We start from the raw sequence: 17,021 nt of genomic DNA on the forward strand, positions 1-17,021 counted from the left end.
CCGTAGAAGCTCAGTCTATTATATTATCCTAAAGGTTCATTAATGAGTTGTAACCAACTGAGATGAAGACAGATCTCTATCACAAATATGACCACTTCTTTCATCTCTTCTCAAGGAGCTGGTATGGGCATGACTGCGCCCGTATCCATGATCAGCTTCCCTACAGAGGACGACAATTTACAGCCTAAAGTGAAAGTAATTCTGCGAATTCCCAGTCAGTTCCAAGCTGATCCTCCAACCCCTACAGAAAGCAACATCCACATTGAAGACAGAGATGCCCTTGCAGTGTACTCAACGTAAGTTAGAGTCTAATGGTGTACTCATTGTATGTCACAGAGTCTAATGGTGTACTCATTGTATGTCACAGAGTCTAAAGGTGTACTCATTGTATGTCACAGAGTCTAATGGTGTACTCATTGTATGTCACAGAGTCTAATGGTGTACTCATTGTATGTTTCAGAGTTTAATGGTGTAATCAATGTACGTCACAGAGTCTAATGGTGTAATCAATGTATGTCACCGAGTTTTCAGTATATGGCCGGGTTATAATGCTATATATTTAATAATTATTCTTTAAAACAAACCCCCAATAAAATGCATATACAAAACAATTCAAATTAATATAAATTCCTAAATTATTTATATTAGTTAAATCTATAAACACATTGAATTATATTTATAGAAAACCAGATTACGAATCAGATGATACACACTTATGCTGTTATAATATCCTTACAAAGATCATAAAAATATACCTTTACAATTTACCTTTCTCTTGTTAAGTGTGTTCAGTCCACGGGTCATCCATTACTTATGGAATATATTCTCTCCCCAACAGGAAATTGCAAGAGGATCACCCAAGCAGAGCTGCTATATAGCTCCTCCCCTCACATGTCATATTCAGTCTTTCTCTTGCAACCTAGAAGATAGGATGTTGTGAGATGTCTGTGGTGTTTTTATACTTAGTTTATTCTTCAATCAAAAGTTTGTTATTTTAAAATGACACCGGAGTGTGTTGTTTATTCTCAGGCAGTATTTGGAAGAAGAATCTGCCTGCGTTTTCTATGATCTTAGCGGCAGTAACTAAGATCCACTGGCTGTTCTCGCATATTCTGAGGAGTGAGGTAACTTTCAGAAAGGGAATGGCGTGCGGGGTACCCTGCAAACAAGGTATGTGCAGTAAATTATTTTTCTAAGGAATGGAATTGACTAAGAAAATACTGCTGATACCGATGTAATGTAAGTAAAAGCCTTTAATACAGTGAGTGCGACTGTTAGCAGGCTAGTTTAAATATATACAGTAAAGTAATTTTCTAAGGAATGGAATTTGACTGAGAAAATGCTATTAATACTGAAGTGATGTTATAAGCCTTTAATGCAGTAGGAAGACTGTCAGGCTTATTTATAGAGATACATGCTCCTTAAAAAAGGGATGTTTAAAACGATTTTGCTGGCATGTTTAATCGTTTTGTGAGGTAGATTGGTGATAAAACTTGTTGGGGCATAAAATTTTTCCACATGGCTGACAATATGTCTGCATAGAAACAGTTAATTGAAACTCCCAATATTGTAATATTGAGTAGGAGGGGCCTATTTTAGCGCTCTTTTGACGCAGTAAAAATTCAGGCTCTGTCTTCCTGCTTCATTCTGCTTGACACGGGTCGTCTCCAGACAGCTTAAGGGACTTCAAAAGTCATTTTGAGGGAGGTAATCAGTCATAGCAGACCTGTGACAGTGGTTTTTTGACTGTATTAAAAAACGTTTTTTTGCTTATAAAAACCGTTTGGGTTTTAAGGGGTTAATCATCCATTTGCAAGTGGGTGCAATGCTCTGCTAACTTAATACATTTACTGTGAAAATTTGATTGCTATAACTGATTTGGTTCATTGTTATTTCAACTGTGACAGTTTTCTGTGCTTCTTAAAGGCACAGTAGCGTTTTTCTTTATTACTTGTAAAATTATTTACAGTGTTTTCCAAGTCTGCTAGTCTTATTGCTAGTCTGTTTTAAACATGTCTGACACAGATGAATCTGTTTGTTCTCTATGTTTAAAGGCCACTGTGGAGCCCCACAGAAACATGTGTACCAAATGTATTGATTTCACTTTAAATAATAAAGGTCAGTCTTTATCTATAAAGGAATTATCACCAGACAACGAGGGGGAAGTTATGCCGACTAACTCTCCTCACGTGTCAGTACCTTTGCCTCCCGCTCAGGAGACGCGTGATATTGTGGCGCCAAGTGCATCAGGGACGGCCATACAAATCACATTACAAGACATGGCTAATATTATGAATAATACCCTGACAGAAGTATTATCTAAATTGCCAGAATTAAGAGGCAAGCGCGATCGCTCTGGGGTAAGAATAGAGCGCGATGGTGTTTCGAGAGCCATGTCCGATACTGCGTCACAGTTTGCAGAACATGATGACGGAGAGCTTCATTCTGTAGGTGACGGATCTGATCCAGGGAAACCGGATTCAGAGATCTCTAATTTTAAATTTAAGCTTGAGAACCTCCGTGTATTGCTAGGGGAGGTTTTAGCGGCTCTGAATGACTGTAATACAGTTGCGATTCCAGAGAAATTATGTAGGATAGATAGATACTATGCAGTACCGGTGTGTACCGACGTTTTTCCTATACCTAAAAGGCTTACAGAAATTATTAGCAAGGAGTGGGATAGACCTGGTGTGCCCTTTTCCCCACCTCCTATATTTAGAAAAATGTTTCCAATAGACGCCACTACACGGGACTTATGGCAGACGGTCCCTAAGGTGGAGGGTGCAGTTTCTACTTTAGCTAAGCGTACCACTATCCCGGTGGAAGATAGTTGTGCTTTTTCGGATCCAATGGATAAAAAATTGGAGGGTTACCTTAAGAAAATGTTTGTTCAACAAGGTTTTATCTTACAGCCCCTTGCATGCATTGCGCCTGTCACTGCTGCTGCGGCATTTTGGTTTGAGTCTCTAGAAGAGGCCATCCACTCAGCTCCATTGGATGAAATTATGGATAAGCTTAAAGCACTTAAGCTAGCTAATGCATTTGTTTCTGATGCCATTGTACATCTAACTAAACTAACGGCTAAGAATTCCGGTTTTGCCATTCAAGCGCGCAGAGCATTATGGCTTAAATCCTGGTCAGCTGATGTGACTTCTAAATCTAAATTACTTAATATTCCTTTCAAGGGGCAAACCCTATTCGGGCCCGGCTTGAAAGAAATTATCGCTGACATTACGGGAGGTAAGGGTCATACCCTTCCTCAGGACAAGGCCAAATCAAAGGCCAAACAGTCTAATTTTCGTGCCTTTTGAAACTTCAAGGCAGGAGCAACGTCAACTTCCTCCGCTCCAAAACAGGAAGGAACCGTTGCTCGTTACAGACAGGCCTGGAAAACTAACCAGCCCTGGAACAAGGGCAAGCAGGCCAGAAAACCTGCTTCTGCCCCTAAGACAGCATGAAGGGATGGCCCCCTATCCGGAAACGGATCTAGTGGGGGGCAGACTTTCTCTCTTCGCCCAGGCGTGGGCAAGAGATGTCCAGGATCCCTGGGCGTTGGAGATTATATCTCAGGGATATCTTCTGGACTTCAAGACTTCTCCTCCTCTAGGGAGATTTCATCTTTCAAGGTTATCAGAAAACCAAATAAAGAAAGAGGCATTCCTATGTTGCGTACAAGACCTCCTAGTAATGAGAGTGATCCACCCAGTTCCGCGGACGGAACAAGGACAGGGATTTTATTCAAATCTGTTCGTGGTTCCCAAGAAAGAGGGTACCTTCAGGCCAATTTTGGACCTAAAGATTTTAAACAAATTCCTAAGAGTTCCATCATTCAAAATGGAAACTATTCGGACTATCCTACCCATGATACAAGAGGGTCAGTACATGACCACGGTGGATTTAAAGGATGCCTACCTTCACATACCAATTCACAAAGATCATCATTGGTTCCTCAGATTTGCCTTCCTAGACAGGCATTACCAGTTTGTAGTTCTTCCCTTCGGGTTGGCTACGGCCCCGTGCTGGGCTCTCTTCTGGCGGTTCTAAGACCGTGAGGCATAGCGGTGGCTCCGTATCTAGACGACATCCTGATACAGGCGACAAGCTTGCAAATTGCCAAGTCTCATACAGAGATAGTTCTGGCATTTCTAAGGTCGCATGGGTGGAAGGTGAACGTGGAAAAGAGTTCTCTATCACCACTCACAAGAGTCTCCTTCCTAGAGACTCTGATAGACTCTGTAAAAATGAAAATTTACCTGACGGAGGCCAGGTTATCAAAACTCTTAGATGGTCCTTCTTTCCATTCCACGCCCGTCAGTGGCTCAGTGCATGGAAGTAATCGGCTTAATGGTGGCGGCAATGGACATAGTGCCATTTGCGCGCCTGCATCTCAGACCGCTGCAGTTGTGCATGCTAAGTCAGTGGAATGGGGATTACTCAGATTTGTCCCCTCTACTAAATCTGGATCAAGAGACCAGAGATTCTCTTCTCTGGTGGTTATCTCGGGTCCATCTGTCCAGGGGCATGACTTTTCGCAGGCCAGATTGGACGATTGTGACAACAGATGCCAGCCTCCTAGGCTGGGGCGCAGTCTGGAATTCCCTGAAGGCTCAGGGATCCTGGACTCAGGAGGAGAAACTCCTCCCAATAAATATTCTGGAGCTAAGGGCAATATTCAACACTCTTCTAGCTTGGCCTCAGCTAGCAACACTGAGGTTCATCAGATTTCAGTCGGACAACATCACGACTGTGGTTTATATCAACCATCAAGGGGGAACCAGGAGCTCCCTAGCGATGTTGGAAGTCTCAAAGATAATTCGCTGGGCAGAGTCTCACTCTTGCCACTTGTCAGCAATCCACATCCCAGGAGTGGAGAACTGGGAGGCGGACTTTCTAAGTCGTCAGACTTTTCATCCGGGGGAGTGGGAACTCCATCCGGAGGTATTTGCTCAACTGGTTCATCGTTGGGGCAAACCAGATCTGGATCTCATGGCGTCTCGCCAGAATGCCAAACTTCCTCTTTACGGTTCGAGGTCCAGGGACCCGGGAGCGAAGCTGATAGATGCTCTAGCAGCTCCTTGGTTCTTCAGCATGGCTTATGTGTTTCCACCATTTCCTCTGCTCCCTCGACTGATTGCCAAGATCAAACAGGAGAGAGCATCGGTGATTCTGATAGAGCCTGCGTGGCCACGCAGGACCTGGTATGCAGACCTAGTGGTCATGTCGTCCTGTCCTCCATGGACTCTACTTTTGAGGAAAGACCTTCTAATACAAGGTCCTTTCAATCATCCAAATCTAATTTCTCTGAGACTGACTGCGTGGAGATTGAACGCTTGATCCTATCAAAGCGTGGTTTATCCGAGTCAGTTATTGATACTTTGATACAGGCACGAAAGCCTGTTACCATTAAAATCTACCATAAGATATGGAGTAAATACCTGTATTGGTGCGAATCCAAGAGTTACTCATGGAGTAAGGTTAGGATTCCAAGGATATTGTCTTTTCTCCAAGAGGGTTTGGAAAAAGGCTTATCAGCTAGTTCTAAAGGGACAGATTTCTGCTCTGTCTATTCTTTTGCACAAGCGTCTGGCAGAAGCTCCAGACGTCCAGGCTTTTTGTCAAGCTTTAGCTAGGATTAAGCCTGTGTTTAAAACAGTTGCTCCTCCGTGGAGCTTAAACTTGGTTCTTAAAGTTCTTCAAGGAGTTCCATTTGAACCCCTTCATTCCATTGATATTAAACTTTTATATTGGAAAGTTCTATTTTTGATGGCTATTTCCTCGGCTCGAAGAGTCTCGGAATTGTCTGCCTTACACTGTGATTCTCCTTATCTGATTTTCCATTCAGACAAGGTAGTTCTGCGTACTAAACCTGGGTTTTTACCTAAGGTAGTCTCTAACAGGAATATCAATCAGGAGATTGTTGTTCCGTCATTATGTCCTAATCCTTCTTCAAGGAAAGAACGACTTTTGCATAATCTGGATGTAGTCCGTGCCCTGAAATTCTATTTACAGGCAACTAAAGATTTTCGTCAAACTTCTTCCCTGTTTGTCATTTACTCTGGACAGAGGAGAAGTCAAAAAGCTTCGGCAACCTCTCTCTCTCCTTTTGGCTTCGTAGCATAATACGTTTAGCCTATGAGACTGCTGGACAGCAGCCCCCTGAAAGAATTACAGCTCATTCCACTAAAGTTGTGGCTTCCACCTGGGCCTTTAAGAATGAGGCCTCTGTTGAACAGATTTGCAAGGCTGCGACTTTGTCTTCGCTTCACACTTTTTCAAAATTTTACAATTTACTTTACATTTTACTTTTGCTTCTTCGGAGGCTATTTTTGGGAGAAAGGTTCTACAGGCAGTGGTTCCTTCCGTTTAAGTGCCTGCCTTGTCCCTCCCATCATCCGTGTACTTGGCTTTGGTATTGGAATCCCATAAGTAATGGATGACCCGTGGACTGAACACACTTAACAAGAGAAAACATAATTTATGCTTACCTGATAAATTTATTTCTCTTGTAGTGTGTTCAGTCCACGGCCCGCCCTGTCTTTTTAAGGCAGATCTAAATTTTATTTAATACTTCAGTCACCACTGCACCCTATGGTTCCTCCTTTCTCGTCTTGTTTTGGTCGAATGACTGAATATGACATGTGAGGGGAGGAGCTATATAGCAGCTCTGCTTGGGTGATCCTCTTGCAATTTCCTGTTGGGGAGAGAATATATTCCATAAGTAATGGATGACCCGTGGACTGAACACACTACAAGAGAAATAAATTTATCAGGTAAGCATAAATTATGTTTTTTCACAATGAGCACATTAAAATACCACAATAAAATACCAGAATCTTCTGTTATTAACCAATAACTCTAGTTCAATGCTCAATATGGATTACCAACTAACTACCGGGAATTTAATCACAATAACCAGTTTATATACAGTTCGGAAAGAGTTCACTATAATAACTGACATAAATTTGGAGTATAAAACCCTGTCTAGTACATAAATTATTTAGCAATAATGACTAGTTAAGACTACACTGGACTATGGATATAACTTAAAATACAAATTGTGCCCTTTTAAAATTGCTAACTGTAATCTTAATATAGCCTTTGATTTAAAATATTAAATATACTTAACAGTTTATTATACTTTACCCAAATAACCAAATTAATGTTTCAATTTTCTCTGATAAATCCAATTTCACATCATAAATTAAAAGAGGTCATTTTTGCAAGATGGTTAAAAAATTAGGCCCAGATTGCTTTATATAGACTGGATCACAAGGCAACAGTTTGTCAGTCAAAATTCAGCAGCAGCCCTCTTTTTTCTCTCTTACCTGGGATTATATCACAGAATATAATCCCACCCCTTAACGGAGCTTTTCTTTTTGGATTGGCCCTTCGGATGGTTAGCATTGATTGGTTATTTGGGAAACGCCTCCCTGATTGGCTCATCTGGCTCTGCATGTGTTCCAATAGGTCATTTATTTGGCTGTCATACCAGTTTTAATCCCCTAGGGGGCAGTAGACAACCACAAATATAGTCTCACCATTAATTATTGCCACAATCCAAATATCTCCTTATATTGTTTATATTCAACATACTATAATTCCTAGCATTAATAAACCTCTCTATATTTCTTTTAACATAACCAGAATTTTATCAATTTCTATGTTAAAATAGAAAATATCCACATATATCCATGTTTATGGCTAATATTCATAGGACATCTTGCTGTCTGTAAAATAAAGAAACAAATGTTTTTATTCTGAAATGTTTGGAGCATATTTTAAATTTACTGTATAGCTACTGTTAAATTCTGCATATTCATATTTAATGTTATACAAATAGGCAATCTCATATCCATTATCTTGTATCTATTATTCGATAGTCTGAGGGATATATTAAATATTTGAAAACTATATAGATAAATTGTTATCAGAAGTACCTAGGTTAAGATATTTTGAAATCTTAATTCTTGGCTTCTATGCTTTCAAGGAACACATGGCTGGGCAGGATGTGTATGTAGCTCAACAGGGGATCATTTAACATGTAGATGGTAAAAGCTACAATTCCTTGAAGATGTTTGTAGATTCAACCATTCCCACAGACGGACCGTCTATTCCCCACAGGGGGCCTGTGAGTTCATTACTCATCTTGGGCAGGAAGCCCATATAAGGGCATACACCTCTGAGGCTCCATCATGTTAATATTCACTTTGAGTAGCCCACTGGCTCTATCTATACAACAGTCTAAGCCTTTGCTTTTTCTGATATAACTATGCAAACAATTTCATTGATGAATGAGAGAGGGGGCTGGTTTACACAGCCAAGAATTATTTGGCAGAGTAAATTCAACTGCTGTAACCAGTTTCATGTATAATGAATCCTGTGGTCTTAACAACCATATACATATATATATATATATATATATATATATATTAATAACATTCACAGATATCCTGACAGTCTAATGGTGTACTCAATGTATGTCACAGAGTTCAACGGTGTACTCAATATATGTCAGAGTGATGTACTCAACGTATGTCACATCTACTCAACATATGTCGCAGAGTCTAATAGTGTACTCAATGTATGTCACAGAGTCTAATGGTGTACTCAATGTATGTCAGAGAGTCTAATGGTCTACTCAATGTATGTCGGAGAGTCTAATGGTCTACTCAATGTATGTCAGAGAGTCTAATGGTGTACTCGACGTAAATTAAAGTCTAATGGTCTACTCAACATATGTCAGAGATTCTAATAGATTACTCAGCCTATGTCAGAGAGTCTAACGATGTATTCAATGTATGTGAGACAGTCTAACTATGTTTTCAGAGTATGTCAGAGAGTCTGACAGTGCACTCAACATAAGTCAGAGAGGATACAACTGTATTCAAAGGAAGAGGGGACAGGACAAGAGAGGCATAATCTGGCACACTTGTTGGAGAAAAAAACAATTCTATGTATACTTGTGTGGTGTATTTTTTTGGTGGTTTAAAACGTAACTTTTATATGATTATAATGTTTAAAAAGAGAGTGGAAAATTCCACTACTAAAATTATTACAAATAAAAATGTGTCATAGTAACAATTGACACACAGAACTCCTCTCTGATATGACACAGTGATCAGTCTGTGTCATAAAGCTTTTGGAATTTAACTGCCCTTGGAATTTAATTGATATTTACTAATATTGAGTCTATATTAAAAATATTTATTGCAAAGATCTTCACGAACTAGGCTTTATGACACAGACTGATCACTGTGTCATATCAGAGAGGAGTTCTGTGTGTCAATTGTTACTATGACATATTTTTATTTGTAATAATTTTAGTAGTGGAATTTTCCACTCTCTTTTTAAACATTATAATTATATAAAAGCTACGTTTTAAACCACCAAAAAAATACACCACACAAGTATACATAGAATTGTTATTTTTCTCCAACAAGTGTGCCAGATTATGCCTCTCTTTTCCTGTCCCCTCTTCCTTTGAATATTGTGATGCATATGAGCATAAGGCACTACCTACTATAGTACTCAGGTTTAACTCTAGTAGGTCATAGGAGTTCTAACCCAATCCCCCCCTTCTCCCTAGGGGCTTTAGGGAATCTACATTTCAGGATACAACTGTGTAATCAGTGGTAGTCATATAGTTGCTAACGGTGTACTCACCCTAACGCAGGGTGCCTAAAAGTGTACTTGGCATAAGTCAGAGAGAGTTGAACTGGGTACTTACTGTAAGTCATACAGGGTCTAACTGTATACTCAGCATAAGTCAAGGTGTGTCTAATTCAGAGATTCTAACAGTGTACTCAAATCCATGAGGGTATCAGCCTAAGTCCAAGAGGTAGTGAAGGTCTGTATGTGTACTTGGTTTAAGTAAGTGAGGGTCCAATATTGAATATACTCTGTGAAAGTCAGGGAGGAAACAGACAAACAGTTGCAACAAAAAGTGTTCACTAAATACTCAGTACAAAACATTACTTTCAGACTCTTCTCTGAACGCTACAAATGTGCTTACAGAATACCCAACCATACATGAATGAATTCACGATGCTGAAGTTGGCTTCTTATTCAGTCAGCTTCTTATTCGGCAACTAGGTACATTCAGCCAAATAAAGCTGTATAAACAAAATATCTACAATTATTTTTATTTTAAATAAAATAATAGACTTTCCAGAAACCTCAACAAACTTACATTTTATACAAATACATGTTATATTGCAATAAACAGATGGTATACATGGCACAATTTTGATTATGTTTTGAATAAGTAAATTGTATATTGAAAGGGTTAAAATCTTTTGGGCCACCGATTTATGTAAGAATATACACAGGGTGGGAGCCCAATCATAGAATCCTTGTGTTGTAATCCTGGCCCAACGCTTTTTATAGTAAAGAAACTGATGCCAACCTTGCCACCTCATATATTTTTCCTTTTTTGAATAGGTAACTTATTTTAAAAGGGTTAAAATCCTTTGGGCAACCCATTTCTATGTGGATATATGAAGCGCCTGAACCCTTTAATAGGATAGATATGATCTCAGCCTGGCCCAACACTTTCTATGGCAAACAAACTGGTGCCAACCTTGCCACTTCATATATTTTTCCTTTTCTGAATAAGTAACTGGTATTTTTAAAGGTTAAAATCCTTTGGGTCACTTATTTCTGTTTGTATATATACAGGACTTGAGCCCCTTCATACAAAACACATGATTTCAGACTGGCCCAATGGTTTCTATGGCAACAAAACTGGTGCCAACCTTGCCACTTCATATATTTTACCTTTTCTGAATAAGTAACTGGTATTTTGAAAGGGTTAAAATCCTTCTGGCCACTCGTTTCTGTGTGGATATATACAGGGTGGGAGTCCCATCAGACAATCCACATGTTTTTAGCCTATTGCAATGATTTCTGGACAAACTGGTGGCAACCTTGCACTTCATATATTTTACATTTTCTGAATAAGTAACTGGTATTTTAAAATGGATCAAGTCCTTTCTTTTCTGTGTGGATATATACAGGGTGTGAACCCCTTCATAGGATAGACATGTTCTCAGCCTGGCCCAATGGTTTTTATGGCAAGCAAACTGGTGCCAACCTTGCTACTTCATATATTTTACATTATCTGAATAAGTAACTGCTATATTGAAAGGGTTAAAATCCTTTGGGCCACTCATTTCTGTGTAGATATATACAGAACGTGAACCCCTCCATACAATCCACATGTTTTCAGACTGGCCCAACTGTTTCTATGGCAAAAAAAACTGGTAGCCCAAATGATTCTAACCCATTTAAAACACAAGTAACCTTTCATAAAAGGCAAAAATATATGAAGTGGCAAGGTTGGCGCCAGTTTGTTTGTCATAGAACCCATTGGGCTGGTCTGAAACAAATGGATTGTATAAAAGGGCTCACGCCCTTTATATATCCACACAGAAATAAGTGGCCCAAATGATTTTAACCCTTTCAAAATACCAGTTACTTATTCAGAAAAGGTAAAATATATGAGATGGCAACATTGGCACTAGTTTGCTATAAAAAGCATTGGGCCAGGCTGAGAACATGTTTATTCTATGAAGGGGCTCACTCACTGTATAGATCCACATGGAAATGAGTGGCACAAAGGATTTTAACCCTTTCAAAATACCAGTTACTTATTCAGAAAAGGTAAAATATATGAGGTGGCAAGGTTGGCACCAGTTTGTTTGCCTTAGAAACCGTTTGGCCAGTCTGAAATCATGTGGATTTTATGAAGGTGCTGACGCCCTGTATATATCAACACAGAAATTAGTGGCCCAAAGGATTTTTACCCTTTTAATCGGCCAGACTTGCTGGGCCTATGGCTCTTATCTGCCATCAATATCTATAGAAACCATTGGGCCAGTCTGAAATCATGTGGATTGTATGAAGGGGCTCCCACCCTGTGTATATCCACACGGAAATGTGTGGCCCAAAGAATTTTAACCCTTTTAAAATACCAGTTACCTATTCAGAAAAGGTAAAATATATTAGATGGCAACTTTGGCACCAGTTTGTTTGCCAAAGAAACCGTTGGACCAGTCTGAGAAGATATCTATCCTATGAAGGGGTTCATGAACTGTATACAGTATCTCACAAAAGTGAGTACACTCCTCACATTTTTGTAAATATTTTATTATATCTTTTCACGTCACAACACTGAAGAAATGACACTTTGCTACAATGTAAATTAGTGAGTGTACAGCCTGTATAACAGTGTAAATTTGCTGTCCCCTCAAAATAACTCAACACACAGCCATTAATGTCTAAACCATTGGCAACAAAAGTGAGTACACCCTAAGTGTAAATGTCCAAATTGGACCCAATTAGCCATTTTCCCTCCCCGGTGTCATGTGACTCGTTAGTGTTACAAGGTCTCAGGTGTGAATGGGGAGCAGGTGTGTTAAATTTGGTGGTATCACTCTCACACTCTCTCATACTGGTCACTGGAAGTTCAACATGGCACCTCATGTCAAAGAACTCTCTGAGGATCTGAAGAAAAGAATTGTTGCTCTACATAAAGATGGCCTAGGCTATAAAAAGATTTAAATATCCTGAAACTGAGCTGCAGCACGGTGGGCAAGACCATACAGCCGTTACACAGGATAGGTTCCACTCAGAATAGGCCTTGCCATGGTCGAACAAAGAAGTTGAGTGCACGTGCTCATGTCATATCCAGAGGTTGTCTTTGGGAAATAGACGTATGAGTGCTGCCAGTGGGCGGTCAGCCTGTCAGTGCTCAGTCCATAAGCTGCACACTGCATCAAATTGGTCTACATGGCTGTCATCCCAGAAGGAAGCCTCTTCTAAAGCCTCTTCTAAAGATGATGCACAAGAAAGCCCGTAAACAGTTTGCTGAAGACAAGCAGACTAAGGACATGGATTACTGGAACCATGTCCTGTGGTCTGATGAGACCAAGATAAACCTTTTTGGTTCAGATGGTGTCAAGCGTGTGTGGCGGCAACCAGGTGAGGAGTAAAAAGAAAAGTGTGTCTTGCCTACAGTCAAGCATGGTGGTGGGAGTGTCATGGACTGGGCCTGCATAAGTGCTGCCGGCACTGGGGAGCTACAGTTTATTGAGGGAACCATGAATGCCAACATGTACTGTGACATAATGAAGCAGAGCATGACCCCCTCCCTTCAAAGACTGGGCCGCAGGGCAGTATTCCAACATGATAGCGACCCCAAACACACCTCAAAGATGACCACTGCTTTGCTAAAGAAACTGAGGGTAAAGGTGATGGACTGGCCAAACATGTCTCCAGACCTAAACCCAATTGAGCATCTGTGGGGCATCCTCAAATGTAAGGTGGGGGAGCGCAAGGTCTCTAACATCCACCAGCTCTGTGATGTCGTCATGGAGGAGTAGAAGAGGACTCCAGCGGCAACCTGTGAAGCTCTGGTGAACTCCATTCCTAAGAGGGTTAAGGCAGGTCTGGAAAATAATGGTGGCCACACAAAATATTGACACTTTGGGGCCAATTTGGGCATTTCCACTTAAGGGTGTACTCACTTTTGTTGCCAACGGTTTAGACATTAATGGCTGTGTGTTGAGTTATTTTGAGGGGACAGCAAATTTACACTGTTATACAGGCTGTACACTCACTACTTTACATTGTAGCAAAGTGTCATTTCTTCAGTGTTGTGATGTGAAAAGATATAATAAAATATTTACAAAAATGTGAGGGTTGTACTCACTTTTGTGAGATACTGTATATCCACAAAGAAATGAGTGGCCCAAAGGATTTTTAAGGGACATAAAACCCAAATTTTGTCTTTCATGATTCAGATAGAGAATATAATTTTAAACAACTTTCTAATTTACTTCTATTATCTAATTTGTTTCATTCTCTTGGTATAATTTCTTGAAGGAGCAGCAATGCACTAATGGTTTCTAACTGAACACATAGGTGAGACAATGACAACCGATATATATATATATTCAGTCACCAATCAACAGCTAGTACCTAGGTTCTCTGCTGCTCCTGGGCTTGCCTAGATAAACATTTCAGCAAAAGGATAACAAGAGAAGGAAGCAAATTAATTAATAGAAGTACATTGGAAAGCTGTTTAAAGCTGTATTATCTATCTGAATCATGAAAGAACATTTTTGGGTTTCATGTCCCTTTAACTACCAGTTACTTATTCAGAAAAGGAAAAATTATATGAAGTGGCAAGGTTGGCACCAGTTTTTTGCCATAGAAACCGTTAGGCCAGTCTGAAAACATGTGGGTTGTATGAAGGGGCTTACACCCTGTATATATCTACACAGAATTGAGTGGCCTAAAGGATTTTAACCCTTTCAATATACAAGTTATTTATTAAAAAAATAACAAAAATTGTGCCATGTTTACCGGCTGTTTATTGCAATATAATATGTATTTGTTTAAAATATGTTTAGGTTTTAGGAAAGTGTATTATTTTATTTAAAATAAAAATAATTGTAGATATTTAATATTATACGGCTTTATTTGACTGAATGTAACCAGTTGCTGAATAAGAAGCCAACTTCAGCCTTGTAATGAATTTGGACTTACTAGAGATCTTTACACCTTGTGTTGGCGTCTCCTTACAGTGTCCGCGTTGTAAATGCTGGCTATAGGACATCCGGGTAATCAACTCCATATCTGGTACAAACTGGAGAGCCCTATAGGGCAAACAGCCCAAGCCAATCCCATCCTCACAGGGAAGAAACCCAGACCGGCTCATCCAGTAATCTGTGAGGAGTACCTTAATTTGTATGTTTTGTTATGTATACCTGTAGGTGCACCTACAGCCGTGTTGTTATGTATAGATGTAGGTACACCTACAGCCGTGTTGTTATGTATACCTGTAGGTGCACCTACAGCCGTGTTGTTATGTATACATGTAGGTGCACCTGCAGCCGTGTTGTTATGTATACTTGTAGGTGCACCTGCAGCCGTGTTGTTATGTATACTTGTAGGTGCACCTGCAGCCGTGTTGTTATGTATACCTGTAGGTGCACCTACAGCCGTGTTGTTATGTATACCTGTAGGTGCACCTGCAGCCGTGTTGTTATGTATACTTGTAGGTGCACCTACAGCCATGTTGTTATGTATACCTGTAGGTGCATCTGTAGCCGTGTTGTTATGTATACCTGTAGGTGCACCTACAGCCGTGTTGTTATGTATACCTGTAGTTGCACCTGCAGCCGTGTTATTATGTATACTTGTAGGTGCACCTACAGCCGTGTTGTTATGTATACATGTAGGTGCACCTGCAGCCGTGTTGTTATGTATACTTGTAGGTGCCCCTGCAGCCATGTTGTTATGTATACCTGTAGGTGCACCTGCAGCCGTTTTGTTATGTATAGATGTAGGTACACCTACAGCCGTGTTGTTATGTATACACGTAAGTGCACCTGCAGCTGTGTTGTTATGTATACATGTAGGTGCACCTGCAGCCGTGTTGTTATGTATACTTGTAGGTGCCCCTGTAGCCGTGTTGTTATGTATACCTGTAGGTGCACCTGCAGCCGTGTTGTTATGTATAGATGTAGGTACACCTACAGCCGTGTTGTTATGTATACATGTAGGTGCACCTGCAGCAGTGTTGTTATGTATACTTGTAGGTGCACCTGCAGCCGTGTTGTTATGTATACTTGTAGGTGCACCTACAGCCGTGTTGTTATGTATACCTGTAGGTGCACCTGATGCCGTGTTGTTATGTATACTTGTAGGTGCACCTGATGCTGTGTTGTTATGTATACTTGTAGGTGCCCCTGCAGCCGTGTTGTTATGTATACTTGTAGGTGCACCTACAGCCATGTTGTTATGTATACCTGTAGGTGCACCTGCAGCCATGTTGTTATGTATACCTGTAGGTGCACCTGATGCCGTGTTGTTATGTATACTTGTAGGTGCACCTGCAGCCGTGTTGTTATGTATACTTGTAGGTGCCCCTGCAGCCGTGTTGTTATGTATACTTGTAGGTGCACCTACAGCCGTGTTGTTATGTATACCTGTAGGTGCACCTGATGCCGTGTTGTTATGTATACTTGTAGGTGCACCTGCAGCCGTGTTGTTATGTATACCTGTAGGTGCACCTACAGCCATGTTGTTATGTATACCTGTAGGTGCACCTGATGCCGTGTTGTTATGTATACTTGTAGGTGCACCTGCAGCCGTGTTGTTATGTATACTTGTAGGTGCCCCTGCAGCCGTGTTGTTATGTATACTTGTAGGTGCACCTACAGCCGTGTTGTTATGTATACCTGTAGGTGCACCTGATGCCGTGTTGTTATGTATACTTGTAGGTGCACCTGCAGCCGTGTTGTTATGTATAGATGTAGGTGCACATGCAGCCGTGTTGTTATGTATACATGTAGGTGCACCTGTAGCCGTGTTGTTATGTATACTTGTAGGTGCCCCTGCAGCCGTGTTGTTATGTTTATTTGTAGGTGCCCCTGCAGCCGTGTTGTTATGTATACATGTAGGTGCACCTGTAGCCGTGTTGTTATCTATACATGTAGGTGCACCTGCAGCCGTGTTGTTATGTATACTTGTAGGTGCACCTACAGCCGTGTTGTTATGTATACTTGTAGGTGCACCTGCAGCCGTGTTGTTATGTATACTTGTAGGTGCACCTGCAGCCGTGTTGTTATGTATACTTGTAGGTGCATCTGTAGCCGTGTTGTTATGTATACTTGTAGGTGCACCTGTAGCCGTGTTGTTATGTATACTTGTAGGTGCACCTACAGCCGTATTGTTATATATAATTGTAGGTGCACCTGCAGCCGTGTTGTTATGTATACTTGTAGGTGCACCTACAGCCGTGTTGTTATATATATTTGTAGGTGCACCAGCAGCCGTGTTGTTATGTATACTTGTAGGTGCACCTGCAGCCGTGTTGTTATATATACTTGTAGGTGCATCTGTAGCCGTGTTGTTATGTATACATGTAGGTACACCTGTAGCCGTGTTGTTATGTATACTTGTAGGGGCATCTGCAGCCGTGTTGTTATGTATACTTGTAGGTGCACCTGCAG

At 40.6% G+C, this 17,021-nt stretch overlaps 1 protein-coding gene across 1 annotated transcript in view; it reads left to right on the forward strand.

Annotated features, from left to right (window-relative positions):
- The window catches only part of HEBP1 (heme binding protein 1), a 78,955-nt gene that overhangs the window by 16,870 nt on the left and 45,064 nt on the right, over positions 1 to 17,021 (forward strand). The window contains exon 3 of the mRNA XM_053721403.1: positions 116 to 296. Coding sequence (XP_053577378.1) covers positions 116 to 296 — 181 coding nt within the window. The remainder of the gene's footprint in view (positions 1 to 115; positions 297 to 17,021) is intronic.

Source organism: Bombina bombina, chromosome 7 (assembly GCF_027579735.1).
Source record: "Bombina bombina isolate aBomBom1 chromosome 7, aBomBom1.pri, whole genome shotgun sequence".
Taxonomy (NCBI): Eukaryota; Metazoa; Chordata; class Amphibia; order Anura; family Bombinatoridae; genus Bombina; species Bombina bombina.